Source organism: Oryza brachyantha, chromosome 11 (genome assembly GCF_000231095.2).
Source record: "Oryza brachyantha chromosome 11, ObraRS2, whole genome shotgun sequence".
Lineage (NCBI taxonomy): Eukaryota > Viridiplantae > Streptophyta > Magnoliopsida > Poales > Poaceae > Oryza > Oryza brachyantha.
Window position 1 is genome coordinate 4850639 of NC_023173.2, and position 26055 is coordinate 4876693.

The 26055-nt window shown below is 38.4% G+C and overlaps 1 protein-coding gene across 1 annotated transcript; it reads left to right on the forward strand.

Moving 5' to 3' along the window:
• Window positions 1–376: 376 nt before the first annotated feature.
• Window positions 377–17168, forward strand: LOC102706328 (CCR4-NOT transcription complex subunit 11-like). Its single transcript, XM_006662782.3, has 12 exons — window positions 377–657; window positions 3012–3116; window positions 5180–5266; window positions 6177–6230; window positions 6326–6471; window positions 6581–6707; window positions 6794–6931; window positions 14401–14472; window positions 14547–14620; window positions 14729–14870; window positions 15902–15980; window positions 16811–17168. Exons 1-12 carry the CDS (start codon window positions 421–423, stop codon window positions 16906–16908), a joined length of 1359 nt encoding a protein of 452 aa, XP_006662845.3. The 5' UTR covers window positions 377–420; the 3' UTR covers window positions 16909–17168.
• The last annotated feature ends 8887 nt before the right edge of the window (window positions 17169–26055 follow it).

The following is a 26055-nucleotide window of genomic DNA, read 5'->3' on the forward strand; positions in this document are numbered from 1 at the left end:
CAATCACGTGTTTATACACTCTATGTATCTATCACATGTGGGTCCTAAACCTGTATGACATAGATATACGAATTAAACTGCCTATTAAGAGTGCCAAATCACAAATACTTAAATATTTCTTTATTTGTATTCAGCTAGTAGTGCACCTCAGTTGTCAGATTAACATGCTAAATTAATTACTATTGCTCATTCAAACCTTGCCTAAATTAACAAGTCATTTCGAACCGCCCCAGATTTCCAGGCAAACCGAACCAAAGCAGCCAAATTTGAACCAAATCGTTTCCCATCCATCCATCCGTCTAAAATCCAAATCCAAAACCAAATTAAAGCCCAATAAAATCCCCCTCGCAAAGCCCCCTCTCCAGTCGAGCACTCGAACCATTTCACACTCCCCCCACCCCCAATCCGCCGCCTCCGGCCATGTCGCCTAAGAAGGACGCCGGCCTCTCGCCGGCGGCGCCGGCGCCGCCGGCGCCGCGGGACCCCCCCGGCGTGCCCGTGCTCAGGGGGACCATGCGGCCCGCCGAGTGCGCCGACCTCCTCGGCCTGGTCTCCGGGGTCAAGCGCCCGCTCGAGGACGTCGTGGCGGACTTCCTCACCCGCATCCCGCCCGACCGCCGCGTCCGCTTCGGCGCCGCGATAAACTTCGTCCTCAAGGTGCGCTGCTCCGGTTCCGCCCCGCCCCGCCCCGCCCTGGATTCTCCTCGCTCGCGCGTCCGCCCGTGCGGTTGGATGGTGGAGGGGCGCTTAGGTTTTTGTGGGGTTCTTGGGGGCGTGTTGTTGATTGACAGGTGTGCTGGTTTTGGACTGCCCCTTGGGGAAGAGCATTTGGTTTTGAGCGCGGATGGATTGGGAAATGGTTCTGTTGGAAAAATCGATTTCTTGCGGGGTTTTGGGGGTATGGGCTTAGTCTTGTGGTCTTAGTTTCTGAATTTTTAGGTTTTATTGGGTTCTATTGGCGTGCGGATACTGATGTTTAGCGCAAAGAATGTAAGGATTGCGTTTTGGTTAGAGACTGGCTGCATCCGTTCTTTTAGCTGCTTGAGAACTAGCCACATTGTTTGTACCGATGGTTTTTAGATTTTACAGTGAACCAGCAGATATGGTGGTGTCTAGATGAAGTTTTTGGTGTTACCAAGCTTGATCATCTGTCTCTCGCTGTCTTATTTTCATGGTGCAGTTGCATGCCCAACAGAGCGCTGTTCTTGCTATTTTTGTGGTTTCCTTGGTCTTACTGTGGGTTGCGGTCAAAATCGGTCAGGCTCTATGTGCTGGGATGGATTTGTTAGTGAGTGTAGAGCGTGCGTTTTTACTGTTGCTCAGGCCACTGTTATTACAGGATAAATAGTTGCTGCTAGCTACATTAGTTTTTTGTTACTGTTTTAACTGTCCATATGAGATTTTGTATTCTGAATTTAGGCTTCAAGTTGATTGACAGATTTGTTAGGTTCAGTCTATAAACTAACATTTTTATTTGATTTTACAAGAGTATAATGTTCTACGGAATACATGTTTTAGCTGAGAATGAGTAGAAGTCCAAATAAATTTGTTCGTATATTTATGAGATTTGTGTTGTTGAAACGGATTTGCGATCTATAATACTTGAGATTTAAAATCAATGATGCCCCTGTTAATTCTGTCCATTTCTTATATTGTAAAAGAAATTTCTTTACAGTAGTGGGGCTTTCTGTACAATGTCCACAATAGATAGGACTTATGCTAACTCTCATTCGTCCGTCCTGCCATATGGAATTCTTCCCATTTTGCCCATATGCTCTGTCTCTTATCCCCTATGTTACCCCTCCTACCTGACCTGTCGAACTGTTTTAGTGTGTACTTGCTATTAGCTCTGCAAGGTTTCATCGCTTCGAATAAATTAAACAGTGTATAATATATGGTTAAAATGTCACAGAGGTGCCACTTTTTTATATAGCTCATGGTAGAAATCAGTTTTCCTCCCAGTGATTATAATTTGGATGCATCTGTTGTTTGTTGATTTAATGAACCACAAATGAATACGTGGATGATTTGATTACTTCACTGTTTATGGACGTTGCTACTGCTCATGCTATAGTACTGATGCCCATAACATCGACACATTTACTTCCTTTTTATTGGCGTTCGACGTCAGGACTCAACATCATTTATTTATTTCCTTTTTCCCCTTTGAGAATGATAATTCTAGTTGTAGGAGTCTGTGTTCAATCGATTTTGTTTCCACACATCATCACTGATTCTTATCCCCCCTGTCCCCCTCCCCAAAACATCAAAGTCTACGTCATGGTGGAATCTGTGTGGTCAATTATTTCTGACATTTCTCCAAAAAACCTTTTGAAACTCTGATCACCTATATATGTAAACGTGCATTGGTATGGAGTAATAAAAATACTTTCATTGGATTTGTCTTGCAAAATGCTTTCATTCAATATGGATTGATATGCAGATTTTTTATCCTGTTTTGATCGTTTTTCTTGAAAATACCATTCTATTCTGCATTATATTTTCTTAGTGCACCGCTAGCCATGAAAATGGCTAAAATCTTTACAAGGTCTTTTCTTTCTGCAAGTAGGCTGTTGTAAATTCTTGGTTTAAATTTTCATATGGCAATGTGTTCCCAAAAAGTTTTCTTGATGGTAAAATGTCTCATTTTGTCTGATCTTTCAAAAGGTTTTGATGTTTGGAGAATGATATACAGAAAGGATAGAGTTCCTCTCGAATAAATGCACGAATGATAATTATGATTTCTCTGTTCCCAGCAATTAACAGTTTGACACCATTGCGTTGTTTCAGTGATATATATGATTGCACTATTTGAAAGACTTGACAAATGCTGTGTTCCTTAATGATTGATTATTTGTAACTGGAGTTTCTCCATATTATTCTTCTGTTAAGGATCTTTTTGTCTAATCCTTGTACATGCAGCATGATTTTTGGCAATCGTCTTTCATTTCTCTCGGTATAGGATAATGAAAATAACACCTTAACTTTATACTACTATTGCCTTTTTACAGGACAAGAAGATGCTTCGACCAGCTGAGCGTTTAATTGCATTTGCAATTCTTCATCAAGGTTATTCCTCACAGTTGGAAAATCCCTTTGTTCCTCTATTAATACATGTAAGTTGTGACTTGTGACCTTTTAATTTTTCAGTTTTTTGGGCCATAAGGGTTTTACAGGCTTCATTAGTGTGTGCTCGTAGTTTGAATTGGTCATGTTTATCCTTTTTATTCCATTGAATAAAAGAATGAAATTGATAAATTTACTAATAATTGTGATTTCTGTCTGCTCCGTTTTCATTCTTGTCAATTTTTCATGAATAGTTCCACTTGCCTGTCCAATCTCTGTGTTGAGTTCCATGTCTCAAGTGAACCAGGGCACAATTCTTCCATAGTTTGTCGACTACTATCTGTTCCACTGATCTTAGTGCATCAACACAGCAATATTTTAGGAAAGGGAAAATTTCACAAAAATACCAGGTTTAGTGCCATAAGTAACACGAAACACTATGTTTTGTTTCCTTTTCACACAGCACCAGGTGGAGAGCTTTATAATGAAATGGTTTAATAATTATGATTTGTGAGCACATTGGGGAGATCTTGAGGGCCACTATACCGTTGTACTGTTATCACTTGGTTGGTTTATACCATGTCATCATCTTTGTTAAGATGTATGCCTGAGCTCTAGTCCAGCCAATATTGTGCACCTCAATTGTGCTCGGGATGAGCCTTGTCTTTGTTCTTAGTTGTCATACCCTTTAGACATCATTCTTATATGATACTTAGAGCCAAATTGGGTCCCTACATAGTTGGAATTGGGTCTCATTCCAATGTGAATTTCTGATGAAAAGTATGACCAAGCATAGGTGCTGAGGAGGCAGCCACAACCCTGTGCACTCTCAGGGGTGGTGTACGTGAATATCGAGGAAAAAAGAGGCAAGGGGGGTGAGCCATGTAAATTTTTTTTTTTGGGATAAACATAAAATCTGCTGGAGGATAATTTATATTTTCGGGGCATCGAAGGAGTCTTTTCTGCATTTTTAATAGTCACTTTCATGGAACATAGGTGGATGAGTTGGATGGCTTGCTGTGAGTATTTAATATCTTTTTCCTGCATCTTACACTTCCGTTTCTTCATAAACACACAAAACTGGTTGGTGCTGATACAACATTGAAGCTTGGCCAGGAAAGTGCATGAAATAAGATATATACATTACACTAAAACACATAAGACCTACAATGTCAGGTCATCAATGATGAGGCAGGCGTAAATCCTGCAACATACACACACATGTTAATTTCCACTGCTTATTCTGTTACTAGTTTTCAGATGTCATTCTCCCAGCGTACATACAACTGTTAGTTTTAAGTTGTTTGCTAATGTCCGAGCAATGCGTAACCATAATGTGTTCTCAGCCCCATGTTTTCTAATCTTTCTTTTGGTTGTTTGATTGCTGTTGAAAGGGTTAATGTTTTTACACCTAGTAGGTTGCTTGCAGTTAGTGCATGACTACATGCATACCCTTCCTGTCTTCCTCTCCATCTGTCCTTCTACAAAATATGTTGTCATATATGGATGGTTGGTTCTGTGTGACTTTTTCTTAAGCATGGTGGTGCTGTTCCATAGTGTGTCAAGTTTAGACACACAATGTTATGCCAATTGACTAGCAATATGTTTGCCAATTAATGAAGTTGATAATCTTATTCCTGGTTTCCATCAGAATGATAGGGTTTTTTGCTTAGCAAGAACCAGTTAATTGTTTTTATTGCACTTATTTATCATCGTAACAGTATGATTCTGTCCATTTCAAGAGTCTATGATCCTTTAAATGTTATTTAGAGTAAAGTACATGGCCGGTCCTTAAACTTATGGTGCGGTACCACTTAGGTCCATAAACATAGAAAATGTACGTTTAGATCCATAAACTTGTTTTAACGTCTAAAATCATGGACCTAGATGGTACATTAAAATAAGTTTATGGACCTGGATGGTACATTAAAACAAGTTCATGGACCTGGATGGTACATTAAAACAAGTTCATGGACCTAAACGTGTATTTTCTAAGTTTATGGACTAAGTAGTACCGCGCCACAAGTTTAAGGATCGGCCATGTACTTTACTCTGTTATTTAATTTCTCGATAATGCTTTGTAACTTACACCACCTTGTTTTATTTCTGATAGGCTGCTTGTGATGAAACCTCTGATAAACCGGAACGGGTGTTTCTCCAACTTCTGTTAAATTCCACTAATGGGGACAACAATAGGGAGGTATTTGTTATGCTCTGTGACTTCTTGCTTAACTATATGATTTATAAGTAAATTTGACATGCATAGGTTAAATAAGCCCTGAAGTATGTAGGGATCAAATGGTTGGAAACGGTACCATTTTTATATTATTTTTCCGGAAGTGGTCAGGACCTAGGAGTTTTTCATATTTGTGAATTTAATTATTTAGTGGTGACTTCAATACGACACTGGCAGAAATTTAGAATACAAATTTTAGAATTGAAATGATCAAAAAATATATCATTTTTATATTTTTGTATGGAAACAGTATCAGTTTGGTTGGAAATTTCAATCATGTTTACATGCCTAGAGGTATGGCAGGAATGGGGACACGACCATATGTTATTCCTTTAAAAAATGACAAGCTTTAAAATTAGGTATTAGAAGGCAAAAAATGTCTAGGCAGAGCCACATACTTAGAGCCCTAAAGGTATGGCAAAGGCATTGTACCATGGGAATGGATATACAATCATATGACATTCCTTTAAAAGTTCAGAAACTTCCATAGCCAAGTAATAGAAGGTAAAACAAGTTCATGTGGTTAATTGTTCAGGGAGTAAAGTGGGCTTTTCTAATCATAATATGAAAGAAATGGTTGGCACCGAATTAGTAGGTAAAGTGGACCTTTCAACACGAATTGTAACTCCTTTGATGTGATGCTAGAATGGAGATCATATTAAGACAGATACATGTTTCCTAGGATCACAATACCAACAATGTTGTTTAGAGGTCTCATTGTATTTTTTGTACAAGGCCATAGTTTTCCTGTTACCTTGCTTGCATAGATCAACAAATATAACTCCACGTTTTACTATGTATATGAGCTCATTCTCTTTTTGTATATTTGTTATGGGGCATATTTGGCATTGGTATGATTATTTTCTATTTTCAGATTCTGAGGCATTCTGCTGCAGATTGCTTGGAGGAGTCTGTTTATGCATCTCAGGTTAGATGATTGTTCTGTCATATAATTATGAAATTGATTGTACACATTCGATATAATGTAGGATGTTATTTGTTCCAATGGTGTCTGTTCTGTAGGTCTTGCTCACCAGGGAGCAGCTTGAAAGCCAATATTCCTGCAGTGAGGTGGAAGCCCAGTCATGTACTGGTAGTTTCGGAGCTTCTACTGTTAGAAGTGCTATTCTCGATCCAGATGTTTCTCAAATCTGCACTGATCCATCAGAGTACATAGACTCAACTTCGCTCTCCTTGCAGTGTGATGGATACCCCTAGGGTGTAGTCATTATTCTCTTTTGGTCTGATTGTTAATTAAGTTCATCTCATTATTTCTAGGGTATCACAACCAAAATCAAATAGAGATAATTTGGTGACTACTTTACTTCAACAAACATCACTCAACGGAATTGGTCCTCAGTGGATACGACCTCCTCCTCCAAGACTTGAAATACTTGAAGGGGAGGTAAGATTATTGGCTAAGAGTTATCGCTTCATGCTTCATAGTACCTGTATTTCTTAATTTAAATGTACCTCTTGATGAATGTGCAGCTACAGTGGCTGAACCTAGACAACAACCATGAGTTATTGTGGGATAGTAGCATGTGTGCTGATACTAGTCGAGGGGCTGCGATCCGAGATTTAGTTGGAAAAGCTTCCAAAGGACCACTTTCACTTGCCCAACAGGAGGTTATCATCTATTCTTATTCTCAAATGGATATCTTGATATTGAGTTTTTAACTAAGCTGATAATTTTTTCACCTTTTTCTTAAAGAAACACTACTATTTTCAAATTCGTTGCTAGGATTCCCTATTTTTTGGTAAACTTTGAATATTTTTTTTTGTGATGCGCATTATTAATGCTATTTCATTTATGTGTAACATGTCTACATTTTCAATTTTGCTAGATAGCTTATAGGAAAATTGCATATAATATTACCAGTCTGAGCTATTTCTTTTTGTTCAAGGGAGCCCTCTTATGTCATTTTAAGGTCTCATAGGTTCAACCGTTCAACCTATGATAGTTCAACCTATGATAGTATCCTGTTTTCCCACTAAATCCTGCTAGTACAACACTGAGTTTATTATGATTTACAGGAAGCATGGTTGTGCCCTCATCTTAGGCTGAACCACATCAGTTGTCACCTTTTTTCCCCTAAATCCTGCTAGTTCAACACTAAGTTTATTATGATTTACAGGAAGCATGGTTGTGCACTCATCTTAGGCTGAACCACATCAGTTGTCACTAGTTTACCTAATTTTCTAAGCTAGGGTTTAAACGGTTATTTTTGTGGGTTTGTAGAATGGTCCCCAAAAGGTTTTTAACAATACCATGATTTAACATGCTGGAGCTTAACATTGAACCTCCAAAATTGCTATGATTTAAAACACCATTCTAGGTGTACATGCTTATGTATTAAATGGGATTGTGGGAATGCATTATGCATGGTCTTCAAGCCTCAACAAAAATCGTAGCCTATTGTTGGTACACCATGCTTTTGCATGCATGTGGTGTGTTTATTTGAACACCTACCCAATTTTGCTATGCACCTGGAATTATTTACGCCCAATGGGGTGTTCCCTCCCAACTGTAGGCCAAGTAAAAACCCTTTTACTTCTACTCAACCTCGCTCGTTCTAGTGACTCCCCAAACATTGGTGACAGTGTTGCAACATAGTGATGGACGGGGTAATCCCCTTTGTGGGGGATGGCCCCATTGTGCCATCACTACATGGAAGCCCACAACATATACATACCTCTAATCTGCATAACTTCTTTCAAACCTTCCTCACCATTGAGCAAGACATGGAGATAGTATAAACATGTGGATTGGGTGATGGTTATAAGATGCAATTGAGTCTAATATTAAGGGCATACTAGATAGTTATCCTAGCTTATTATGTAGGATGCCATTAAAAAGGTGTATTAAGGTTAGGTTGCCAATGATCTAATTTGTTAAAGATTTGATTGGTTACATGGATTGGAGTCAGTTGGTCGAGTCCAAGATGGAGAAAGCTAGACTTTGAAAGCCCTTATTGATGATTTGTTAGGAAATAAGAAACAATATAATCTATTTTCTAATTTCTATTATCCCATTTCCTTATGTTGAGTTGGAATTAGTTTGGTTGAGTCCATGTCGGAGAGAGTTAGGCAATGTTCTAAAAGTCGGTGTTAGCCAGAGCCTAGGCACCTATTGGGCTCTATGAATTGGGTAGCCATTGTGATTAGGAATAGATGGTGCATTAGGTGGCTAACCTACCTTGGGTGTTTTTGTGTTGCTATTTTGGTGTTATATTGTCTAATTTTATGCTTGCTAATTTCTTGGTTTTGATTAGTTGGTCTGACCTAGGCGTAGCCGCTTGACTGGCACCTAGCGCCTTCTGGAACCATGGGGTCAGGTGATTTTAGCCTTTAGTGATGATCAATTTGTTGGTTGGAGATGATACAACCTATTATCCTCTCCTCTCTATCCCCATTTGTTGTACGGGTTAGGGTTTGCTGGCTCTAGAAACCTAAAAACTTGGTAGTAGAGCTTCATGGGAACTATAGGATTGGAAGATTGCTTTAAGGATGTGCTATTTCGCAAGTGAAAGCTCGTGAAGAATTTTGATCCTTTCTTGGCGATATTGAGCAAGGAATTCTACAAGCACACCCCAATTTCTAGGCGGTGCAAGCTTGGGTTGTGGCCTTGGAGAAGGATAAAGGGGTTCAAAAGTGACTCGACATCAACATTAGGAGGGCTAGAGGGTGCGCAAAAATTGCTAAGTGTCAGTGACCTACCAGTTGCCTACGAAGGCAAGATTCAAGGTAGGTCATGGTAGATGATTGTTAATATTAAGTTTGCACCTCAATAAATTGGAATTTCCCACCTTCGATGGGGAAGATGGTACACTCATGGTTTAATCACTACGAGTAGTTCTTTTGGGGTAGTGAATGGTCATAGGTTAGTTGGCTAGCTACATCTCTTTGGTGGCATGCTTTGTGTAATGCGGGGCTCCAATAGAGCACGCCCATAGAAGACTATTAGATATGCTTCTTGGCATTGCTTTATCACTCTGATCTTTGGTTGTAATGGAAATATATGATCAATGCGGAGATCTAGAAACCAACATAACTAATAGAAGCGATGAATTTCGCATAGGCCTTTGATGGCCGTCTCTTCGTGGTGACCTAACAGCTAGTGTTCTGAAAGTGAACTCTAGGTGGTGCCTATGTGGCAATTCAACAATAGGCTTGGTGTTGTAGCTATTTTCATGTCATGATTTATAAATACTTATACCATTTCCATCGGTGGTAGCCCTCTTGAACATCAAGCCATTAATACCACATGGCATCCCCCTGAACATGTCATACAATGTAATGATTTATAAATATTGTACTAAAATGGAAATGGTATATGTTATAAGCTTCACATGTCAATATTCTAAAAAATTACTATAAAACGTGGGTTGGTAGTGAAATTTTTGATATATCTGTGCCATATGCTTGTAACAATTTAGAAAATAATACACTCACTAGTCTAAATCAACAACACTAGGGCAACCTATTCGTTACACTGTTGCGTTGCATTTTTGGCACTAATATCTTCTTGATGATTTTAGTGTATGGTCTATACTCTATGCTTATATCTAGTCAATTATGGGAAATATCCTAGTGCGCCAATCATTATTATTGTTGTGAAATGCTAATATTCAGCATATATTTTATAACAGACATGTATAGATCCACCTTTTAAGAGGTATTCTGGCAAGACCTACTTCAGGCGAAGGTGGAAAGGTGGTGAAAAGCGCCCACCCATAGGGCCATGACACCACACTAATTTGTATTTACGAAAGGATTTGATACTATGTTCACAAATCTCGTACTCTTTTTGGTTAAAGTAGCAAAATTATTTGACGCTCAACAATATGAGACCATTCTTTAGAAGACTATTAAGCTTGTTTACCAAACTATTATATCCTCTTAAATATGTAGCCTTGAGCCATGATGGTAGGACAAAGGACATCCTCTGTTGAGGTCAAAACACTTGGTTTAAGTGTGATTACGGTTACAACCATTGTTCACCCCCTTGGACTCTCATGTGCCAGTTCGTTGACTAGTTTCGAACCAATATGTGCTGCCTTTATAACTTAGTTGTGTTCACATCATGTTAATCTTTAACCTAGACTATACCTTGTATGGTCCAGCTTTGTCTCTACCTTGTGTGATCCCACATTACCACTACAAACTTTACACCTGTTTCGTAGGGAGCTATTTAAAATAATTGTTACTTATATTTTTGGTTGTAATAGCTATTGTTTGGAAAACCACGATAGCATAAATGCAAAATCCTAGTAGGTGATCCACTGATTGGTGACTAGGCTAACTAGCCAACTAGTTGGAGGCTCAATATGGCTATAAATTGATTTCTATACACAACTAGGTAGTTGATTTCTTCAATATGGTCCACAGTATATTTTGAGGACGCGAAGCTTGCATTGTGCATGGCGAGCATGGTGCGATGTCAATGCCTGGTGACATAGGATTAGAAAGAGGGAGATGGACAAGCTACAGATGATTTTTTTGGCGGGTTTTGGGGGGGTTGTTGGTTTTGGGGGGGTTGTTGGTTTTGGGGGGTACCATAGCCACCTTAGCCCGTCAATTTGGGCATACAAATTTCATTTGGCACTAATTTCTATCTCCTTTTGATCTGCCTAATTGAGTAGTCACCAATTAAAACCATTGACTAGTACCAACTAGTCGTAGTCAGTCAAACTAACTAGTGGCCCTGCCACTAACCATCGATTATTCGGTGACTAGTTGGGCTAGTTGCCCAAGTAGGTGAACACTAATAGCTACTCTTTTTAGCCTAAAGTGTATTTTTTTATATTCTAAATTTGGATGTGATTAATGGGTTCCCTTGTGTGGAGATTGTTTTTTCTTTTCTGGCCAATGCATGCACAAGTAATGTGCTCTGGCTAACCAAATGACACCACCCAATCAATACCTAGGAATTACAGCTAGTATGATCAATTAGGGGCACGTAGGTCATTTCTTGATACCACTAATCTATCTATGAATCGCTAAAAACCAACCCTTTGTGCGATGGATGGAATAGTATACCTTGCCTTACTAGATTTCGCAATGTAGCACAACATTATTTGGAACAACTCTAGAAATTGGGAAAAAAAGAGTCCACAATTGGCCATTGAGAATTGATCAAGATCGACGACAATAATATCGGTTAATGGAACACTTAGTGTCCTCATGGTGTTTCACCTCTTTAGGCCTGTTTTGGAATGGATGGTTGGCTGGAGGATACAATTTCCTAAGGATATTTTCCTATAAACCCATTTGGTTTGTAGGAAACGAGAAAATAAGCCAAATGTCCGACCTCTTTACCTAACAGAAAGAGTTCCAACCTCTTGGAAACTTTCCTTTGCTTAGTTCTTTTCAAGTGGTGCTACCATACGTATTACTTTTTCCTCGTTTTTTGTGTTCCTATAGGATTATAGTAACATGCCATCTCTTTTTTTTTTTTGGCATTTTTACGGTCTCTTTCTTTTGCTTATCTTGTGTTCCAAAGAGGGCCTTAGAAAAGTGAACACACGTGTCTACTCCATCAAATTTGTTCAATAATCATTCTAAGCATGTTAAATTCGATGGCATGTTGAAGTTAGCATTTGTTGTTGATAGCAAGCCTGTACAATGCTATATCACTTGCTCAAATGTTGCTAGGATCGTGAATACCCGTGCCTTGGGTCAAGCCATCCTAATATTCCATGGTTTTGAGATACTATTGTACCATGATTGATTCAAAGGATTATTCTAATCACATGAACACAATAAAATAATTCTTCTTAGGACCATGATTTTGAGAAGGTTTATTTGGTAATGAGACTCCAATAGTCCAACCACATCTTAAAGCTAACTATCACATGATTTTGCATGTGAAAGAAGGATAGTTATTGTGCAAGTGGGGACTAGGGTTTAGAAGTATATGTACCACGAGCCATGTGTGCAATGTCATCAAATAAAGCGCACTCGATTTTAAAATCATTTTTTAAGGATAAAATTTAACATCACATAAGATAAGAGTTCCTATGCATGTACTTTTAATATCATTAGGAGTAGGCAAGTCAAATGATTGAGGAAACAATACAAATCCCAACATCAACACCTGACCCTTTTAGCAGGTCATGGTTTTTTCACGTACCTTGGCTTTCACCATCATTTTGATGCGGTTACACCCATTGCATCCAACCATTGTGCTACCCATATAAGTCCATTCTTCAGATGTTGTTAGCTTATCATAAATCATAATACATCACAGCCATGTACTTGAGGTATCCAATAGGCACTTCGCTAGTGTATTTTGGCCCCTTTCACTTGCTACTAATTGGTAGCCTCCCTCTTGCATCAATGGGCAGTGCCCATCAATTGTAGCAACATCTCTAGTGGGTCCCATGTGTTTTGTGCAATGTGTGTAACATGTGTAGTAGTTGGCATACCATGTTTTAAAAAGACTACTTGAGCGGAACTTTACAAACACAACTTTTTGTGTGTAAGTCGTGGATAGACTTGATTTTCTTATCCACATCATAGAAGATTTTAATATACATACTTTGGTGGGTTGGGTTGAATATCCAAATGTGGTGCAGAAAATGGAATATTTGTTTGGAGGAAGCACCTGAGTTTTGGGCTCTTGACAAATGGTAATATAAGATGTCAACATAATTCAGATGGTGTCGTCATAATTAATTGTGATTGTACCAAGATTTTTACGTATATAATATATTTACAAATAATTGTTGATAACACAAGTTAAGTGAACAATGTTGTGATAAGTTACTGATTTTGAATGGAAGTCTACATAGCATCTCAAACTTGAAAACTGAAGTCTACCTTAAATGGAGCATTTTTTGGCTAATTAGGTTGACACGTTGGCACTTCGTCAATCCTCTATGCTTGAGTTTGACTGATTGTGAATTGTTATGACATGCTATTATTGTGCTTGTTGTCGATGAGAGTACTTTGAGTTGGAATGTAAAGCTATGGTTTTTGTCCAAGTGGCATACCCATTGGATGGTTTTGCCTATGTAGCACATGTGTCATACAGCTTAAAAATACTCTCTAGCACACGTGTTGAACATGCAAATCAAAATACTCTCAGTAGCACACATGTTGGACATAGTTTTGGGAGTTTGCACAATTGAGGATTATTGTGCTAGTTAGACGTTCAACCATAGTTTTAGGGGTATGTTGCCTTTTTCATAAGAGAAATTAACCAAAGGTTCTTCAGAAAGGTCTGCATTCTCTCATCACACTTGTTGTGTGGGAATTGTTAAGCACAGAGGTGGCTGTGTTTTAATGGCGCTACTCCCGCAGTTAACTTGGTGGCTCAGGCAGCAACAAATGAGGAGCTTTGTGGTGTATGGCTGGAGCAAAAGGCCCCGAAAATGGCAAAACCTGCTCATATAGGCCTCTTGAGAGTGATGGTGGCTCTGGTCATGTTGCAGCTTCTCTTGCCTTGTAATAATATTAATGTTGTGTGTGTTGGGTGTCCTTTGGGTACAATCTTTTCTGCCTGCTGCTTTGTTTTCTTTGCTCCTACTATTAATGTAATGATATGCAGTTCTCCTTCGTTCTTCGAGAAAAGAAAAACATAAGAGATTAATGGTCAAAGCTTACTCTTGATGTCCTTTGAGATCAAAATATGCCTAACGAAAATAAATGGCGGTAGGAACAATTAGATGTTTTGTTGTTTGAAACGTTACGTGGTGCTTTATGTTGGAAATATTATATTTTGTGAAGTAGGAGGTAAGTTATAAATATTTTTCCTTTTCAAGGGATCTGATACTTTATTAGGTTATGCTAGCGCATTTTTTTAACTATGGAAATTACGAAATGACTTCGTTGGTGAAGGAAAGGACAGAACTAAGGGCAATCCGAAGAAAGGAAAAATATGAGTGATGCCTTAGGATATATGCAATATGCAGAAATAAATTTGAGTATGTATTTCCGGTAACAGTTGTAGCAGCCCAAATAGGTAGCATCTGGGTGTGATGTAACTCAGTAACTGTTGCTCTTTATGGTGGCCATGACCTGTGCTGTGTTTATGTACTGTCATCTTTTAATGCATCTTAATAAATACCTAATTGTTTGATAACTACTTGCAGCAAGTTTTGGTGGAATTGGCAAAAGACTGGAAGCTAGTTTATCATTGTGGGATGACACCACAGAAGCTCCCAGTACGTACTCTTCTGACAACATGTTGAATCCTTTGCATGCTCATGTTGGTGGTCCAATAATTTGCTTGTTTCAGGAACTTGTGGAACATAATCCACTCGTCGCTGTTGAAGTCCTTTCGAAGTTGATTAACTCACCTGACATGGATGCGTAAGTAGATTAGCATTTTCGTGCGTTCTATTTTTCCTTATTTGATCACTATGTTTCTCTACTCACAATGTCTTTACAGATTGAGTCACATACCTTTTTCTTTCATAGTTACTTTGACATTCTTGTCCACATGGAGATGAGCCTACATTCAATGGAAGTTGTAAACAGGCTTACTACTGCAGTAGATTTACCACCAGGATTCATTCATGACTACATCTCAAACTGTATTCGATCATGTCAAAACATTAAGGTTTGTGAAAGTCTTCTTTTTATTTATTAGGCATTCAAAGGCGATCATCTTGGATGTAGTGGCATTATTCGTGATATAAGTTGCTTAACGAAGTTGATAAGTAAAATAGAGTGAAGTGCACCAGCGGTTCCTAAACTTGTGTGTACGTGTTATCTAGGTCCCTGAACTCTCAAAATGCATTTTTAGGTCCCCGAACTTGTCCAGGGGTGTCATATAGGTCCAAATGGGCTTCGACCCGCTCCATCCACTGACGTGGCATGCCACGGCGGCGCCTATGTGTTGGTGTGCCATGTGGGTCCCACATGTCAGTATCTCTCTTCTCCTTATTCTTTTCCCTCCCTTTTGGTAGGCGCCACCGTAGTATGCCACGTCAGCGGATGGAGCGGGTCAGAGCCCGTTTGGACCTATATGACACTCCCGGACAAGTTTGGGGACCCAAAAATACATTTTGAGAGTTCAGGGACCTAGATGGCACATGCATATAAGTTTAGGGACTGCTGGTACACTTCACTCAGTAAAATATATATTTTTTTCTTGAGCTCGAAAGTATTTGAGTGGGCTAGATACCAAGCCTTCTGATTTCGTACAATTAACTAATTTTTTTCACCTTATCCCTAGTTGATATACTTTTCACCCAGTAAAGTTCTGGTTGATTTATCTACGTGAAACTATTTGTGGATCCGGCATCCATTCTTTCTGTTTTATGTATTTGTAAACATCTTGTATGTTGTTCTTAGCTCTTATCAGGGGATTGTAAAAACTGTTTTGGGAGGAAAGAAAATGCTCCATGCCAATTCTATTCTTTGATGACACCAGTGATAACTGTAAGGAAATGGAAAATCCCTTATAAAAACTGAATTCAAAATTTTAACCAATCAACATAATTACAATGTTTCATTCAAGCAAGTATGGATTTGTTTTAATCTTTTCATTTTTCATGATGTCAATTCTACCTCTTGATTTGTGCAATTGACATTACTCTTCTTTATGGAGAAAGTTCATAGAATGTTTTGTATGACACTGTTTTGCAGGATAAATACATGCAAAACAGACTAGTAAGGCTAGTTTGTGTTTTCCTACAGAGTCTCATCCGAAACAAGATAATAAATGGTGAGTGTACCAACATATAATTGCTGAGTATATACTCTTAATGTAATTCTATCTGCATTGTTTATTCTGTTTGGTAATGGTCTAAATAGGTCATGATTCATGAATACTTGTCCAGGCATGCACGGCTGTGAGCTTGCATGCTTCTCTAAGTTAAAATAGAGGCATAAGTTCTCTTCATTTTTATTGATTAGATTAGTCTTAAAAAATTTCCTTCATGTTGTAATGAACTCGGTCGATTGCTGAAAGACTGAGTTTCATAAGATGATTGCTCCTGTGCTATATAATAATATACCATAGGGAGGTATCCATGTATGGTGGTTGCCACTTGTCAGACATAAAAAGGGTTCAGAAGAATTATGAATTTATATTTAGCTGTCATATGCCAGATATCGAATAATTCCCATTTTTTAATGACAGACTTCTTAAATTATGTTGGTATAATCATTAGAACCTAGTCAAGAAAGCATTTGTTCCTGATAAGCCTGTATTTTATTAACCCTCTCTTTTTCCTTTTTTTTTAAAAAAAAAGATTATGGTTTTCCTAGGTTTGATATTTGAATCATGTCTAAGAAGTAACATTTGTACTCTGCCGTCTAGGAGTGGCAAAATGGTAACACACCATTTTACATCAGTTTTTGCATCAAAGTATTCTAGTTTTGTTTGCATAGATATATATACATGTAGTGTTCACTTTCCTAATTTAGAGTGCTGATTTTGAAATACCAAATTGTCTCATGGTTTTTGGGATACACAAGTATTTTCTTGATTCAAGAGTGTAACATTTGTACATTGAAGTCCATGATACATGCTTTTCACTGTATATTTTGCAGTACAAGATCTCTTCATTGAGGTACAGGCATTCTGCATTGCGTTTTCGCGAATAAGAGAGGCAGCTGGTTTGTTCAGGCTCCTCAAATCTTTAGAGTGAAGAAGGATGTATGGTTTAAACAAAATTTTCCATTGTGTACATCCATAGTTTTACCTGTTGTACCGGTAGATCTTGATAGTTTTTGACTTCATAGATTATAGCTCTGTCATGTACTAGTTGTCATCATTAAACTGTTCCCCTCATCTAAAAAAGAAGAAAAAAAACCACCAATTTTCCCCAGATAGTTCATTCTTAACAGCAGCATCTGTTGTATTAAGCATGTGTTGTTCTGATCAACAATAGGAGAAGTCTAGCTTTCAGTTGTCATGTACCAGACAGTAAATTCAATCCCCGTAGGAATCTATGGTAATTCGCAAAGCAAAATGAAGCCATAGACAGAGTAAAACCAAGAGGAAAGTATGTATGTCGGACATGTGGCACCTGTGCCTAAAAACGATCTCAGGTCCATCTGTTGTTACCCTGTAAAATCAAATGCAGTTTCTGGTAGGTTATCTGTGGCTGTACCCTGTATCCGCTCTGCTATATGAATATCTGGTGAAACTTGAAAGAATTGGCTACTGATGGCTTGCTGCAAATGCAGTGTAATGTATTGTAGGGGCTGTTTGGATAAATGGACTTTTTTTTTTAAGTTCTCGTCACATCGGATGTTTAATTAGGTGTATTAAATATAGATTCATAATAACAAAACTAATTGTATAAATAAAGGCTACTTTATTACTTTTAAGCCTAATTAATTTATGCTTAGTAAATGTTTACTATAGCATTACATTTGCTAATCATAGATTAATTAGACTTAATAGATTCGTCTCGTAAAATAGTCCAGAGTATAAGGTGAGTTTTATTAATAGTATATATTAATATTTCTAACATTCCATGTGATAGGGACTTAAAAAAAAAAAGTTAGATGGAAACAGATGGGTCTTATGACTTATGAGCATGTGTGCATCGAGGGGACTATCCGGGCGTGACAAGGTAGGGTTTGCAGAAATAGAGTGCAGGATGCCATAGCTTCAATCAAGCTACTAAAGCTTGGCTATTTTGCCCGGTGTGAAAAAAAAAAGGTAAAATGTATAAAGCCCTGGGCATTATGGTGCTATGTTGATACAAACCATAGGAGTTTCGGCCTGTGACACATAACCCTGTCACTGGTGTTTCACAAAGCAACACGATTGACCAATTTAACCTAAATTTGACATGTGGGTTCAATATTTCTTTCGTCCACCATACTTATTAGAGAATACAATAGTTTCATCTCACATGTTAGATTTAAATTATGTGTCGTGCTAAAACTTGTATGGTTTTATGTGATGTGAACTGTAGTACTTGGGGTGTTGTGTAATTTAACATACGACGTAGTAATAACTACAAAAGATTATTCCAATCCATTTTGGAACATCAGGTTCCGGGCTTTTGCCGAGAAAACAATTAATTTTCAGACAACAGCTCCAACGAGTCTTGGGCTCTTGGCCCATGGAGATCAGCAGAAGCTTGACACGAGACGAGAAAAGAGGAGGAAAAAAAAAAGGACTACTCTCTTTGCTTTTTTTTTTCCTACTTGACACTATTAATTTTTGTGTACCAATCATCTGGTTCAAAATATTTATATAATCATTAATTATTTTGTTGTAATTTGATTAATTACTAAAGACACTTTAAGGATGTCTAATAATTATGTATATTTATACAATTTTTGGGGAATAAGACAAAAAGTCGATATAAAATTTGACGTCGTCAAATATAAAAAAAATAGGAGGAAGCATGTATCTACACAAAAACCATAGATCACAACGGTTTCTCGCAATTGCAAATTTGCAACATTGCAGTTTCACCGTGTAATTACCTCCCTCAACCAACATCCACATGGGGGCAAGAGGCGAAGCGAAGAGGAGGGAGGCACGCAGAGACATGTAGTCTCACGAGCGAGCGAGATGCCGTCCATTTGCGCGACATGCGTCGTGCAGCTCCACCGGCATGTACCCGGCAGCGCCCATTCCTCCCTCCCTCTTCTTCTCAAGAAACTAATCCTCAAACACATAATTATTATAAACATCAATACTATGCAGAGATAGATTCTTGTCAAAGTCTCCCCTCCATGTAAACAATCAGAGTACTCAGGCAAGTTTTCAACGCAGTTAGTTAACTAGCAGCAGTTAGTTATGGTACTTAATTTACTCATCATAGAGAATAAACTATGGTATGGTCCACTCCACATTTTGATGTTTGTGTACCATTGTGTGTGTGTGTTGTTGTTGTTCGATGTTCAGCTTTTGGCCTTGTTTGGAAGGGAGGAGTTTCCAAAGTTTTTTTTTAGAGAAATTTAACTACGTCCTGCAAATTTCATGTAAAAATTCCTGCATTCATTCTAGTACCATGACCAAATTGTTTTCAGATAAAAAAAAGAGTGGATTAACCCGGCCTGATTAACATGCATCTTTTGGACTCATTATTCATCTATTATTGATACATGTCCAGTAGAACCATCTTGGTCGCACTGATTTTTTGAAAAAAGATACCAATATTAATGTGGTATCTTTTGCAGTATAATTGATTGCCTTTAAAAATATGTGAGCCCTCATATTTCCTTCAATTCACCCTCTACACACATGGGCAAGTTGTGTTGCAAAAAAAATTGAAAAAAACAACTTCAGTTTAGTGCGACTGGTTGGATGCTTTAAGAACCAAAAGCCTGGCTACACATGATTTTTTTTAAAATGGTCATCACTCATAACAGAGCAAAATGCTCTATGTTCCCTGCAAAAAGCCAAACCAAGCATAACCGCCCACAACCCACTAATACAAATAGATCACATTGCATTGCCTCCTCATCTGCTGTATCACTGAAGAGAGAGAACCAGAACCAACATAATTTATTCTAAACTAATTGTTGTCATGCTTAGCATAGATATATTTAAGATCTAGCTAGTTCAATATATATAATGCATCATGTGCAAGTTGACGGTATAAAACAGTGTTACCTCCAGTTGCAGAAAATGATCACCAGGAATGGTATTATACTTAATTCATGAGCTTATAATTAATTATCAGCTTGTTAGTTATATGTAAGTAAGGTTGAGTTGTGTGTATCATCCTTGCCATCTTTTTTTTCCCTTTTTCTTTCGTTGAGAAAATACGGCTGTGCTGTGTACTACTCATTCTTGCTTGCTCCTAGCTGGCTACTGAAGGTTAAAGAAAATCTAACGACTAGGTGTGTTCATTTCATATCGCCTCGGTGCAGTTAGTTTCGCAAAGAGGAGGCAAATAATTAATGAGGTAGTTTTAAATTTGGCTTAAAAGGCCACGGTGGCAAATCTAAGATTTTAGCTAAGATTATGTCCGTCCAAAAATTATCGTATACAATTCGCTAAATATATTTTAACAAATCAATAATAATTATAAAATTGATAACGTGATTCATTATATATGCACTGAGTAATACATATTTGTATTTATGTGAGTTTTTTGAAAATACCTATATATCGATATATACCGGGTATGTAATGCAGAGTATGCCAGAGCACTCATTGTTAGGCCTGTTCAAGCCTGGTTTGGCCTAACCATGCACCTGGTCATGACCAAGCCTACATATTAAACCCTGATAGATCGAAAAAACTCAAAATTTATGATAAAAACCCGAGAAAGCTTGGGTTGGCCTGGGCCGGTCTTTGATTTTTTGCAATTGTCGAGCTCGCGCTTGGGTTTTTTTTGCTGGGTTTTTCCAGGCCTGGCTCGAAGCTCGACCTAGACCAAGTTTTGAATAGGCCTACCCACCGTGGCCAACCCCTTCGCTCCTTCTCTCTGCCTTGCTACCACTCAAGTAACCGGCTAGCAATGGCATAGCAATGGTCAAATCAGAGCCCTTCATAGCCAGATCTAGTGAGAAGTCTTAGGCGACAGCGATGAGGCCTAAGCCAGTTGCATGGTGGTGTAGCAAGCAACTCAGGCGATGGTGGTGGGGGGCCTAGGGGCTACACAATGGTGTGCTGGCGAACAGTGATGATAGTAGTGAGGGAAGTCAGATCTGGCTTCCCATGGCTAAATCTGTTATCTGCACAATTAGACCTGACGAGAAGCAAGATCCCCTAAGGTGGTTCTTGGCAATGTCGGTAGGAAAGATACATACGGTGGTCTATGGCCAACTACAAGGAGAATGAAGTATGACAACATGCGGTGGTAGCGTTTTTGAGTGGTGGTGCACATGGGTGGCAGTAGGTAAGGCAAGCAAGGGTAGCTGCTATGATAGCATCCTCAGTCCCTGGCAACATCCCATTTCTTCTCCATGAAACTCCTCCCATGATATGGCTGTGAGATTTCTTCTTCTCATAGAGAGCTCCATTAGCGAGGAGATGGAGATGGTAGGAGGGAATGGGGACATCCGTGGTGGTCGTAGTGGGGTGCCTTTCTTCTGCTTACTAGCCATGTCTCCTCCATCTCCATAGAGCTCCCCTCCTAAGATCGATCTACTTCTAAACCTAGTCATGGAGAGCTTCACGGTGACGAGGTAGAGGTGGTATACAGGAGGTTGACGATAACACTAAAATAGTAATAAAAGAACTCATAAGTTAGTTCAACCGGCTAATTGTTGGTACTAATTATCTTGTAAAGTATGTTGGAAGTAAAGGGAAGCAAGATTTATTTGCTTAGTGTTTTTGTAAAGAGGAAAGCTTGTGGTGCACTCTATTGTGTGTTACCGGCAAGTTTTCATTCACTTGGATGCAAGGCAGTACATCAGACCACTCTCTCATACATGGGACTGCATATATATATAGCCTACACAACCGATATAGCAGGAACTTTCGTGAAGTACTACTGTCTCCTAGCTAGCTATAATCACTAGTATACTTGAGAGGTACTCATGGACTGTATTTGTCCAGGATTTTCAAGCTTACACCGTGCTACTATTTGACTATTGGCTCAAGAATATTTGAGAGCCTACACATGTAATTGAGTAGAAGCTACCAGAAATTAATTAGCTTCAACACTAATTTCATTATCTAATGCCTAATCGTGATGGCTAACCGGCACTTTAGCTCCTGACCGTTAGAACACCGGAGGCAGGGGGATCCGGGTGAAAGTTCGGCTCAATGACTCACTGGCCGGCAGCAGCAACATCTTTGGGTGCTGCAACCCATTGGAGTGATGGGGTTGTATTTTGAGCCCAATAGTGGTCGGTTGTGCAAAGAAACGGCCAGCTTGTTACCCCCTCTATTTTAAAATAAAGAGTGTATTTTGTTATGATAAGCGTTTGACCAAGAATTACTTTATTAATATATTTATAAATAAATAGTGTTATTGCTTACGAATGACTAGTAATATTGTTGCGTTCGGTCTCTATATATAGAACCAATTGTTCACTAATGGTTTTTTTTGGAACCATTAGGCCAATCTCAATGAGAGTTACATGGATAATAAATAGGGTGTCATGTAGACATTTTTGATGATGTGCCAAAGTATTAATAAAGAGAGATGAAATGAGTTTTATGGAGATAAAACCTTCTATGCACTATTAACTAGACAGCTTATGTCTTGCATGTAACCTAGAAAACAACAATAGATGAAACTATATATTGAGAGAGGGATGTTTTATCCAAGTTTCAAACTTTTTAGATGACATGTCACTCTAGGTAATCGTGTCTATAAAACCTGCATTGAGGATGACCGCAGTGACCAGGAGTTACACAGTGACCTATGTTTTTTAATGGTGAGCTTCGATACGAGTCTACTTCAGTATGGACCTTATTATGAATTTACTTCCTCTATCGTAAAATATTTGCAATATATTTGTCAGTAAAAAACTGTCGCACACACCTCTCGTAAATTATAGTTTTCTTGTTAATTAGACGGGGCCCTAAATACTCCAATACTAGTCATTCATAAGCGATGATGCTACATAGATCCAGGTTCAATAATGCAGATTGTACCCCAGCGTCACCAGCCTTAATAATCTCATCTTCTACTCTAGCGAGAAGAAAAAGGAGTTGTCCAATATATATGACAAGATGGGTCTTCCCTTGCTTTCCAAATACTTCCAGAAGATATTTCAGAAAAGGGTATTTCTATATTCCTTGAGATGATATATGAGTTACATAATTTTCTATTATAAAATTTGATACTTGTTTCAAGGCAAAATTTTTTGCGTAAAATCCTGTACATGCCAGTACTTTATCAAAGAAAGTAAAATTTTCTCTTCTGAATATTGATGCCAAAGAAGCACTAGGGCATGCCTTACAAAGATCAAAATAGTTTCATATGGCTGGGGATTCCACCAAAGTACAATTATTTTGGTTTTTAAGTGAGAACATTGTTTTTCATCCCTTCAAAAGGAGTCAAGCATTTGATGAGTTGTTGGTTGTTGCGATCTAACGGTTGAAATACAGTGATCAATTAGGAAATGAGAAGAAAAATCTGTCCCATGACAAATGGACGCTCAAAAAATTGTATTTTGTTCATCATTAATTTTTTTCATGTGCATGGTTAATTATGTCATCACATATACAGCTTCCAGTTGGTTCCCCTTCGAAATTTTACAAAGGAATTGCATTATATTAATCGACAGGGAATGTATGGCCGTACAGTCATGCACAGCATGGTTTTGTACCTAGCTAATTAATTACCTACTTGGCTCCTCTAATTATATATAAATACAGGGACATGAATGAGACGCATGGTTGGCTTCTCTAATTAAATCATATTCCTACTTGTGTGTGCAAGTAGACCCAAAAAAAAAAAAAAACTGAACAGCATTAGTAATTCTGTTGTCCATAACTCTGGCATCTAGCTTTTAGCTGGACAGCAACTCTTTCCCACTGAAAACTGCAGAAAAGAATCCAAGAGAGCAGATCAATCTTTTGTGGACTGATCACCAACAACGAAAACTTAGCTAGCAGAGCACAATTAATGCCTCTAAGCTCGCTTTAGGTTGCTTCCAAAAGCCAAACCAAGATCAACCCAATCTCACAGCAGTTGTTGGATTAATTAGCTTTATTCGAGCATCATTAACTTGTACGGTGCCGGATCAAATAGATCTCAATCGTCGTTGTGTATTGCCTGTGAAAAGCTTTAACTATGCCTGGTGCACGGCACATGGCTGAAATGCGGCTACACTGGCTCGGGGAATCTCAAGTAAGGCTGACAGGTAGGGCCCACATGATGTGTCGCTTGGGTTTAAAAACATATCATATTAAGTGTTAAGGCATCAAACAATGCAAGCGGCTTATATAATATATTAGATGTTACATGCATGTCGCATAGAATAAGGCAATATTTTTCTTATGATGTAGACTACTTTAGTCATTTTTATTTACATATAAGTATAACATTTTGCACACCTAAAAAATTAGAAACTCATAAAATTTAAACCCTAACATGTTTTTGCTCCTCTCCCCCAACCCATCTCAGTCACTCTATCCCATCTCAATCGTTGTCTCCTTTCCTCAGCGCGACCATGAGTGAAGTCTCATGTGGCGGAACCTCCATACAATGTTGCAGTCTATTAGTCTAGTGCAACGGTAGGACAGAGCGGGCCGATGACAAGCATATCATAGCGGGAATGGACATGTCAATGATGAGCAGATAGAGGTCACCGCAAAGATCGGATAGTAAGGTGATGAGTTGGTTCCCGCTCCAATTCCTCAACGATTGACGAGCTATATATTGGAGACCACCACCAACAATGAGGTTGCAAGGCAGCTGATGTCACATACCCTCCAATTAATTTGTCCCATTTCTTCATATCGATTTGCTGCTAGACCACATCTTTTCTCTGTAAGCCATCAAAAGTCACCATGCCTTCTAAGAGACATGGGAAGACTTGTGCAAGCCACTCGCTTTCTGTCCTCTCACTTCCATGGCCGTTCGCTACCGACGTTGCTGAGGGCGTCCAGATGCCACCATGGAGTGTTGTTCCTAACCTTAATAACCACTAGGCAAGAAACATAGACAGTGGAGTTATAGTTTATATCACCTTCTCTTGATGTATCTTAATTATGTATGTGTATAGATAAATCAAATTGCTAGAAATTCTAATGATTCGAGATATGATCCTTAAATTGGAAGGATATGAGATCTCTCTTATTATTTGATCAAAGAAATGGTAAGGATTACCCTTTTGTTTTGGGAGTGAGAAAATTTTACCACCGGTTTGCTGAAAACCGAGCGAATACTAATAAAAACCAACGAATGTGGTCAACTTTGTACGTAAACCAGCCAAAACCGACTGGTATTTAGAAACCAGCCACCGACGGTTTCATGAAAATATGGTGCCAAAGACATCTGTTTTTTTAAGATAAAGGATTTATATTAAACCCAGCCTCTACATCCCGAAGAATATATGCAACTGTAACAATAAATAAAAAAAGTCTAGATGCCCACTCTTTTTTGTTGTTGTTAGATGCAGATAACCACCCTTAATTGAAGTGCAATGAATATGCATTGATCAGTTTGGTTCACGTACATATCGAGCAACTAATTATAATTCCATTAGATAAGTATAATAACAAATTGTAAGCTATCTCTAAACCTATGTGAAAGAGAGAAAATAAAAATTAAAGGATGTTGCCTCTTACGAAAGAACTTACTCTACATATATTCTACACAATAGATGCATTAAATATATAAGTGCGAGAAAGATATAGTATAAAAATATTAGAGCAACCTTGTAGCTATTTATATATTATCTCTAATACGAGCTTATAGCTAGCAGGTAGCTCTACTATTAAACTTGATCTAAGAATACAATGCACTTCCTTGTAAACACTTAAGGACAACAGCGGTGTTACAGTTGATTAAAATGCAACTCCATTTTCAAACACAATTATGCATCAGTATCCAAACTGTACATATCACAGAAAATTCAGGCGATAAAATTCTTTGAAATTTAGACTCAATGATGCACATAAATGCCACTTGCATGGAGCAACGTGGTACACCTGCTCCACTCACATCCCTCCAGCTCCCACAGGACAAGTTGTGCATATAGGAATTATAAATTTAATTAATCAAACCATTTTAATCTAATCTAATCTAATTTAATTTTTCTCCTCATCAAGAGGAGGTAGCTAGCCATCAAAAGGATGGTTGGTCTGGTCGTACACGTACCACAAAAAAGGTACACACAAATCGCTCCATGTGCTTAATTAGCGAGAAGATCGCTGTGTTAGATTTGAAAACGTTTATAATCTTGCAGAATTA

Excerpts from the sequence above, each read along its gene's own strand:
- LOC102706328 (XM_006662782.3), top strand. The coding sequence starts at position 421 with ATGTCGCCTAAGAAGGACGCCGGCCTCTCGCCGGCGGCGCCGGCGCCG. Across the intron at positions 5,267-6,176 it reads ATGGGGACAACAATAGGGAG|ATTCTGAGGCATTCTGCTGC; the intron begins GTATTTGTTATG and ends TTCTATTTTCAG. Across the intron at positions 6,231-6,325 it reads AGTCTGTTTATGCATCTCAG|GTCTTGCTCACCAGGGAGCA; the intron begins GTTAGATGATTG and ends TCTGTTCTGTAG.